The sequence below is a fragment of the Lupinus angustifolius genome, chromosome LG05, assembly GCF_001865875.1.
Source record: "Lupinus angustifolius cultivar Tanjil chromosome LG05, LupAngTanjil_v1.0, whole genome shotgun sequence".
NCBI lineage: Eukaryota > Viridiplantae > Streptophyta > Magnoliopsida > Fabales > Fabaceae > Lupinus > Lupinus angustifolius.
In genome coordinates, this window is record NC_032013.1 from 16,237,451 (window position 1) to 16,247,759 (window position 10,309).

The window sequence follows — 10,309 nt, forward strand, 5'->3', positions numbered from 1 at the left end:
GCGTAAAGAGCTTCGGGTTACCACTCTCTTAGAAATATCACCTACTACTTTGTCGATGGGGTGGTCTTTCTTTGTCTTCCAAGAAATTGGCATATCTTGATGATCTTTATCTTCTTCATGATCATCTTGAACAATATTTTATGTTTCAATATCTTTTGTATATGCATCTTCTAAAGCACCTAAAACATCATTAGAAACAACCATTATCTTCTCTTTTGGAACTAACCTATATCCGCGTCAACCCAAAAATATTTTGGAACTTTGCTTTCATTAGGACTTCTAACCTAGACTCAAAAACTAAATAATTATCTTAGGACTTCTAAAACATAAAAATCCTAACTCTATTAAAACATTGAGTCTTTGGCATGATGCTTTGGTTAACTTCATCTCTAAGTTTCTCTTCACCTTTGTCTTGCTCAAGTTGTTGTCTTCATCAAAACTAAGTCCATGATGCACCATTGCAATATTAATCTCCTATTGCAATGTCAATAAATAAATTATTTTTTACATAGTAAATTACAAAAAAGAGTACGAGGTTATTTATTTATGTTATGATTATTTTGGTTGTTTTTAACACTATTTTTTAAATATACATTTTTTAATATTTACTATCATATATATTTTTACCATGAAATTTTAATATTGTCTAACAAAGACTAAAAAATATAATATAATATAAAAACCAATATCAATATTAAAAACAATATGACATACAAATAAGTAGAAGTCCCTAAACTTCTATTTATTTATAGAGTAAATTTTAGAAAAATATGAGGTTATTTTTCTTGTTAGATGATTATTTTGGTTGATTTTTACATATTTTTAGATATAATTTTTTTTATATTTATCATAATATATTTATTTTCCTCAAAATATGCATTTTTAAATATACATTTTTATATCCTCTTCTTTTCTATAAAGCCACCAGAGTGCTAGTGAAAGCATAAACCCTTGGAGAGGGTCATAGCTCCCACAAGATATACAAATTAAATAAATAAAACCTTAAACCCCGGATAATGAGCAAACAGCAGCGGGATTTTACGGCGGCGGAGAAGATGGATCCAGCTCCGTCGTCCTCCGCGAACCTTAAGAAGAAACGCCGTGTAGCTCCGTCTACACTCCTATCCCTGGACTGCGACATCCTCGCCATGATTTTCACTTTCCTCGACATGTTCGACCTCGTTCACTGCTCTGTAGTTTGCAAATTTTGGTACTCCTCTTCTCCCCTCTTCTCATCTTTCACAATTCCAACAATCACTAATTCGCCGCCACGTGTCTTATGGAAACACGCTTAATTTTGTTTATCTTTTGCGTGAAGGAATGCAATCATTGAATCTAGGTCGTTGCGAGAGTTTTATCAAAGGAAGGTGAAGAAGGATTGTTCTTCTGAAATTCCTGAAAAGCCCTTGTTGAATGCAATTTTAGGTGGAATTGCTATGAAGCATCATAAGTTGGCGCTTCAAAGTGGAGTGTGTCTTGTTGATCAATGGAAGGGGCATTCAACCATGTAACTAACTAACTCTTCGATTTCATCAACCGGTTTTTAATTTCTTGTTTTATAGTTCCGAGTTTTTGTTATTAGCCTACTTTACGTGCTAGTGACACTATTTTTAATGCTCTCACATTCTGTTATTTGTAGAATTGGATGTGATTTAGTGGTCTCAAGATAGTTTTGAGAAGAGTATCTTGATAGTATTCGTCTGATTAATAGAGTGAGCATTTAAGTCTACCAGAGGTTTCGAATTTTGGACAAACCAGTGTGAGTAAACAGTAGCAAAGGTGTTTCAAACATTAAGTTTTTGTGAGACACCCTTACTTTCTTCCTCTCGAGAGAAACTCACGTTAGAGGAACTTTATCTCAAAGGTTCTGGTATTTTCTATTGACCGGTATTTTTCTGTAGTGTTTTGTTCAGTTTTCATTATCTAATTGTTAAAAAATATCCCTAGCTTGCTACGTCTATCACTACCACTCATAACTATAACTTAATGGATTGTATATTAAATTCTATTGTACATTTGTTGTCACCATTATGTAAATACTAAATATAATTAGATTGCTTTGTTGCATGACTTTTTGTGTGTCTGAGATATGCACACTCTAGATAAACATATTGGTTTTTTCTTTATGCTCTTTACTTGCCTTTTAATTTAGGGTTTCTCAATGCCGAATGAAAATGGGCATGGTTGTTACTGGCGTTGGTGATAAGGTATGGACATTAATCTTATATCTCCGATATTTTAAATATCCCCTTCCTTATGCATCAAGTAGTATGCTGTCAATTTTATTGTCTATTAAAGCTGCAGTGGATCATTAACTGTTTTTTTGCTGACTTCGTATTATTTATTCTAGAGATGAAACCTCTCTCATATATATATATATATATTATTAGACATGCATATGATGACGTAGGATATTTTGTAAATTTATCACTTGACAATGATGAAACAATGACTAGGATCATGGTGGGGTCAGAATATGATGCTGGCATTATTGTTAAAATTCGTTTATGGCAATATGGTGGAGTGGGTTTTCACTGAACCGCCACTCTTCATCTTTTATCTAGCAATTTCAGATTCCGCCTTTTTACGATTTGCAATTGCCATGGCCATGAAAAAGATGAAGCACATGACTACTAGATTTAAATAGAATACATTTACCAAATTCAGTTTTGAAAATGGCTATGTAAATGTCATTAGAAAAGTGAAGAGAAACATCTTCTGTTGTATTTGCTATAGACCTAACAGTTGATGTCGTTTTGTCACTGTTAGTCTTGTGATAACAATTTCCGTTAGACACAACCGAATACCTTTGAATGTTCTATAAGATATTACAAAGCTACTCACATACCCTTCACATCCTCAGTTCTAGAGAAACTCCAGCACCACAAAGCTCAATCCTAGTCTATGTGCCACTCCAGCAGCATAAAACTCAATCCCTGTCTATATGACACATTTGTCCCTCAGAGGGTGAATGGTGGAACGCTCCTAAAGCTCCTACGTACATGAAAACAACATTAATTTAAGTTCATTTATCTACCTTTTATTGCTGTTTCTTTTTTTGCTTTTGGTATGGTATGGTTTCTAACCAGTTTAGATATTATTGTTCTAACCATTTCCATGGTGTGATGTTAGGTTATTCGTCTCTGGTCCCTAGACCGCTACAAATGCATAGAAGAATACTCAGTACCAGATATGTTCGCTCTAGTTGACTTTGATTTTGACGAGGGCAAGGTGAAGTGACTGAATGAAGGTTTTTTGGATTTATTCCTGGCCACCGTAAAGTATTAAAAGTGTTACACTATCAGTCAATGATATAATGCCACCAGTTTAAAATATAGTTGAAAGCTCTTTTATTGGGAGTGAACAACCTTAATTAGTATCTGTTGAATTTGAAGCTCGTAGGTAGCAAAGGAGGAAAAGAGAGAATGGAGATTCAGAGTAATAGTAGATTGTTATTGTTTTGTTGTGAGTATTACATGATGATGATGTGATACAAAAGACTAGTCCAGCAGTCCTGTTTATACTAATAGTAGACCCCTAGTCCTAAATTAATAAAGGAAACAAGTCAGGAAATAATAAATCCTAAGAGATAATCTAGGATAGTCTAAATATTCTAATATATAATAAATATATTTTCCATGCATTTTAACATTCCATGTTTGCTTTCTAGTTGTTTAGTTTCTTTTGGGCGTTGCTCCCTTTTATCTAACCCCATATAAAAAAGACTATATCATGGAAAAAAAATACAATATATGATAATCGCTAAAAGAGATAACAATGCCACTGAGAAGAAGGGAATAAAAGAGATATACATCAGTAAAACAGTGCCATTGCACATAAGGCAAAGAACCCATAAAGAAATCCATCTTCTGAAATCAACATAGAAGCCTGGAAAATGAACATGTACCAAAATGTTGCATAGGAGAAATATTTGTCTAAAAATTGTGAAAATTTGTTCACTTTGAGATTCTAACACGTGCTTATAGAAAACGAAATGTAGCTATAATTGTTGGAAGCTCCACTTCTTCAAATTAACTTCACTTCATTTCCAGGGAGGCTAGAGATTCCAAACATTTAATTTGTACATCAGTTAGTATATGTGATTCTTTCCAGACAGCCATTGTTGTCCTATAAATGTTTCCTTTCCTGAGGGATCAGTTTTCCCTCATTCTGTTACTTCATAAATATTGCTCCTAACTTTCTATGGAATTTAGCTGTGCTGCTAGTCATCTGTACACCAGTGTTAATATGCTATGTCTTCTCATCTATACTGTGAAAAAAATGTGGGTGTCTATTCAAATCTCCCAAACTTGTTAGATTGCATAAGTTTTACATGCTTTATGATTTCTGAAATTTTTTATGTATATTTGTAGATTGTTGGTCTGATTGGTAGTCGTCTATGCATATGGAGGCGGAATGGGAAAAGAAGCATATTTCCTGCACCGGAAGGCACATTTGTAAAAGGTTCATGCATGCGGTAAACAAAAAAAATGTTATTTTGCTGGCTTCCTTCTAACTATGTTTCATAAGCCAGTCACAATCTTCTATGCATTGTGTGGAGCAACTGGAAGCCCTGAGAGACATCCTTTGCGTGTTTGTTCTTCTTGTACATTACAACACTCTACCTGCTTGTAATAGGGCTGTCTGATGCAAATCTAGTATATGTTTGACGAACCTTGGGAGAACCATACCACAAAAGGTTGTCTATGTGGTTTGACCGTTGGGGAGACCAAGGTTAATAAACCTCACACCTGAATCCCATACTTCTGTTGTGGGTCTTAAGTCTCATATCTTGCAATTGGATCCTAACCTCAGCATGCTACACAGCCCCAGCACCCACACGGGCTGGCTGTGCACTAGCCCTTTGACTAGTTTGGGCAAACACTGCAATGCTGTCATAACCTCCCGTGCCGCTAATTTGAAGCCTAGAGACATGGTAGAAAGCTCCAATACCAATTGATATGAACCTTGGAAGAAACAAACCACAAAAGCTAGTCATTGTGGTTGGAGAGCCCAAGGCCATATCAAGGCGGGGTTTGCATGGATTTCATGTCTTGTGTAATCCTTGCGACAAGTTCCATCTCTAAGAATGAAACTGACTGAATTCTTAAAATTTTGAACTTTCAAGTACTGCAGTGAGTCTGACTTTGTAGTGCTTGAGCTTTGGTCTCTATGCCATTCATCTTTACAGTATTATAGTTTTGAGGGGGTAGTTTAGTGAGGGAATTACTGAATAGATCATTGGTAAAATTAGAGACAAAGAAGCTATTATTTCAGATAAGATGATTGTTTTGTTTTGGCACCTTTTTTATTTTGAATTTAAAAAAATTGAGAAGTTAAATATAGGGAAAGAGAGCTAGAAATCCTGATAGGAAAAATTCCTATCTCTAGCACAGAAATGAAAAGGGAAATGTTTTACTGATTGAAATGATCGGGGGTTATAGAACTAAAGAAGATCTAATGCTCCCAGCAAGGAGAAGACCTCCTAGCCCCAAGCATGCTGCCAAAAATCCTGATACAATTCACACATTCCAGCCCCGACCGTAATATATTCTATTCTTCAGATTTCAGATCTGATTTCTCTCCTGAAACTTACTTCCCTTGTTGATATGATATCACATTCTAATAACTGTTTGGGCCCAACATTTCGGCCCAGCATCCTATCAATATCACCAGCCTGAAAAGCTGCCTTGTTCACAAGGCAAAATGATGGAGATCGATTGTTAACATGGCTTTCCTGAGTTTCCTCCATCCAGGCTGCGGGTATAACACGAGAAGTATCACAGCATGGACTTATAGAAGACTGTCTGTTATCCCCTATGTAAATGAAACTGTAACTGCAATTGTTTGAGAACCTTGTCTCTAGGATCTGGCATTTGTATCTTTGATTCCTTTACCATGGCACCACCTTTCTCAGTTCCTACGGTTTCTGATGTGACATCCCTGTTGTTGATGTTAAAGGAGCATCATCCCTTGTGATATCCTCTATTTGGTATCCCTTAAGAGTCACCTCATGACCACTCTGTTCATATCTCATAGTCTTGTTTTTCCAATCCATTGTAATCTCACATAAGGTCTCCAACCAATCCATTCCCAAGATTAGATCAATACCCTCCAACTCTAAGAGGCAAGTATTCATTTGAAACTTGCTCTTGCCAACCATGATTACCATCCCATTGCATGTTCACTAGAGAAGCACTTGCTATGCTTTTATACCGAAGCTACAATTATTAAAATAAGACATGATTTAAAGTCCCCATACTTAAGATTTTTTCCATTGCTCTATGTTTGCAGTTACTTTGATCCAGAGGCTGTGATTGGATGCAATGATGGGACTGTTCGTGTTTTTGATATGTACAGCAGGCGATGTTCTCAGATAATAAGGTATTTTGTAGTTTTTTTCTATGTAAAAAAGTGTATGTGTGAATTTCCTGAGGAGTGAAAACCCTCAGCTATGAGTTTATATACATGCTATGATACAATGCAATCTATAGTGTATTATGGAAACTAGGAAATAAATTCTTAAGCAAAAAACTAGGAAAATAAATCTTAAATAATCAGTCTATATACAAATCACATGAAGAGAAATATTTTCCCTAAATAAGAGATAAAAAGGTTGGCCCACTGCATGAACCTAGTGGGATATGAGGAGGATAGATGTATCCGACCTTAACTCTGCAAGCAGACTGGCTGTTTCCAGGATTTGAACCCATGACCTCCAGATCACAAGGCAAGCCATCTTACCATTGCGCCAAGGCTCCCTCCTAAATAGAAGATACTTTCCATAATTTCTATGTTGGTTTTTGTTCCAACATGGTCAGCTGTTACTGTGTTTGGCTGTGTGATTAAGCTTTTAAATACATATTGCTCAGATGGCTGTTTAAGAAGCCTATCTTTTCTGTCGGCTTAAATCAACACTCACATTTTGAAGGTTGATCCATCTCTCTTGCTTGAGAAGATGTCATCTAATATTCATGATGTGTACAACTTGCTGTCTGCAGAATGCATTCTGCACCCATAACCTGTTTATGTTTAAGTGAAGATCAACTGATAGTGAGTGGCTCTACTTCAGGGAGTATCGCAATATCAGATCCTTCCTCTGTTCAACAAGTAGCAACACTTAGATCAAGTGACTGCAGAGGTAAAAATTTATACCTTTTAATTGGCATCCCGGTTAACAGGATTGCGCTCAGGATAACAATTAAATTGTCTGCACATCCGTTCTATTGATATATATATATACATCATACATCCTTTAGTGTATACCATATATGATCAGTTGGTGTCTTCTTTTCTTTTCATCACTTGATTATTCCCTCTCCTTTTTATTATATCTATAGTTGTGTTTTTTATAGAAATGTGAGGTAAAGATGGATTTGTATAGTGCTTTCCTCATGCTACCCTAATATAACAATCTTACTGCTTAACAATGAAACTTATGGTTTTACAAGTATCTCATCATTTCTCAATCAAACCTTTTTAGTGTTTTAACATCTAAGTTAATCAGTTTTGAAAGTTTTTGGTTCTTGCTATTTAAATTTTAGGGATTAGATGGAAGTGAGCAAATAGATAGCATCAACACAGGTACATTCCACTAAAGAGAGCTTCAATAGTTGATACAAATACTGATCCCAAACAGTCCCAAATAGCAACCATGATATAGTATGTCATGCCAGAACAGCAACCACACAGATAGATAGAGGCCACTTCCCTGTCTCCTATTTTGCCACTCTTCGGCTCATTGATACTGTTTTGCTCTGTTTGTTTTTGCCAGACTTATCGAGATTTTCATCTTCAATCTATTCTCTTGTTTGGTAATATTATTGGTCTTTTTTAATGCTGCATGTCATTGAAGGGGACTGCGAGAATGATACAGGTAGTCTATTTCCCACGATTGAGTCGTTCTGGCAGTCACATCTCTTCATTATTATGATTCTTTTTAGCAGTGACATTTTAAACCACTAATGATCATACCCATGGTAACTTTTCTTCCCACCAATGACTCATTGTGGTGATTACATACTTACATCTCCTTCCTTGATGAGTCACACCAATGGTGAATTCATACAAGGATTTTGATCATTCTTCTAAAAAAATTTAAATTTTAGCACAAGTTAGAATGGGTTTGTGTTAAAGATTAAAATCAATCACGTGGCTTATCTAACTGCTTATGCTTGTTGGAGAGTTGGTCCTTGACAAGTTAATATGCACTTGCTATTGCAAGTTATGCTTGGAGTATTTCTCCATTTCATACGCCTAGCATAAACAATGCGTTCCTTACACCAAAATGCATCTTTGTTTGGAGTTGGCATGGGGACATATTAGCACATTTTATGATTTCTTCAAATATAACTCTGACCCTTTGGGTATCCATTCAATAAGAATATATTGGCCCAATTTGGATCTATTTCTATTTTCACTTATGCTTTGTTTAACACTTCTCTTGTTCTGTATGTAGATAATATGGGTCTATTTATATATTCTAGTTCTTGTGGCATTTTAGTTGGTATTTAGCTTATAGTTTATATGCTTTTATTTTCTTTGGTGGACCAGCTCTATTTGATTAAATATTTCGTAGATATTGTATCTATCACTTGAGAATGTTAACAGTCACTTTTTACCAAATATCAACTGGTACTGATTTTATGTTTCTTTCAGGCATAAGGACCTTGTGTTTCAATCCCTCCTCTCATCTAGTGTTTGCCGGATCAGCTGTTGGATATACATATTGTTGGGACCTTAGGTATGCTGCAATAGTAGTATATTAATAAGTATCATGACCAGTGTTTTAAATTGTGGTTGTAGTCGCGATTGCGGTGACTGCGATTACGGTGACTGCGATTACGATCATTGCAGTCGCTGCGATACGGATTGTGGCTGTTGCGGTGTGAATTATTTTGTGATTAAAAAAATTTGTTTCTTTCCTATGTTTCCCTTCTTGAGGTTGTCCTCTTCTCTTTTAGAAGTCAAGATTTAAATTGATTTGGAACATACATCATGCATAAACCATCAATGATTTGTTTTTATTATTTAATTTAACCACTAAAATTATGATATGTTTTATGAGGATAAAGTTTTTCTTCATATAAGGAGATAAATTAGGTCATCTCCACCTATAATAGGCTGACACACCAGCAACATTTTAATAAAAGAACACATAACATTTGATGAAAGAACAAATAGGATAAATGTCATATTTATCACATGCACAATCTTATTTGCTCATACCATGCAGGACAAGGAGGCTGTTGTGGGGCACACGAGTGAGTCCAAATGTTATATACTCCTTAGGGAACTTGCAAAATGACACATCAACATTAGCAGTTGGTGGAATAGATGGTATCTTAAGATTTCTGAATCAGAATGATGGCAATATTGTTTCAAGTTTTATTATGGATTATAGATTGGTATCAACATCTCAAAGTTCTTCTGGGTTCATTCAGAGAAGGAAAGCGAGAAGGTTGCCTGAAAATACACACATAAATATTGATCTCATTCCTATGGCTGTTCGACCTTCTATCACATGCTTAGTCGTTGGAATGAAGAAAATTGTTACCACACATAATACCAATGACATTAGATTATGGAAATTCAAGTGAAAGAAGAGTGATTTACGGTGTAAATTAAGTAATATTGCAATGTAAGGAGCTTCAAACTATGTAACACTAGATACCAAAAAATAATAAGATAATACCCAACTTAGTGTATTTCTCTCACCCCTCAAATTCTCATAATTTATACAATATCCATTTTGTATCTCTATAAACTCTTCATTTTGTTTTCTTGGCTCTCTGTTTTTCCTCAAGCCTGTCTGTACAGGCTTTCTAGTTTTAGAAATGTTATATCTACAACTTAAATTTAACTTCTTTTTTTAAAACAAATCAATTTGTTTACATATCTTTCTTACGTTTCATTTTTTATTCCTACATGCATATCAAAAACTCATAAAAATCAAATAACAATATCAAGTTGTCAAAATTCTGATATAATATGACATTATTTGTTCTAATTTCTACAGATTATTTTATGTTAGTACAGCTTGTTACTTGGGGCCCATTGAGTAGTTGGAATAGAATTGAGAGCTGGATAAGCTATTATGATGTCCAGTTATTGGTGCAAACCATATAATAATGACAATGACATGGTAACAATAGTGGTGAACAGGGCTAATCCTGGCATTTCTGAGGTCTGTGCAGTAAAAACCTCCGACCCTAAATTAAATTTTACAGACAATTTTCATGGGGATTAGCGAAATTGTAGCTACAAATTCTTACATTATATGTTAGAGTTTTACCAACAAAATATTTTT

The 10,309-nt window shown here is 35.0% G+C and overlaps 1 protein-coding gene across 2 annotated transcripts; it reads left to right on the forward strand.

Annotated features, from left to right (window-relative positions):
• On the forward strand, positions 973–9,623 carry LOC109347910 (F-box/WD-40 repeat-containing protein At3g52030). Of its 2 annotated transcripts, XM_019588024.1 has the most exons (9): positions 973–1,210; positions 1,319–1,507; positions 2,153–2,207; positions 3,133–3,231; positions 4,374–4,477; positions 6,295–6,384; positions 7,002–7,141; positions 8,659–8,743; positions 9,236–9,623. In XM_019588024.1, the coding sequence occupies exons 1-9, from the start codon at positions 1,017–1,019 to the stop codon at positions 9,597–9,599; spliced, it is 1,320 nt and encodes a 439-aa protein (XP_019443569.1). In that variant the 5' UTR covers positions 973–1,016; the 3' UTR covers positions 9,600–9,623. The 2 variants fall into 2 exon arrangements, with proteins under 2 accessions (XP_019443569.1, XP_019443570.1); XM_019588025.1 differs by lacking the exon at positions 3,133–3,231.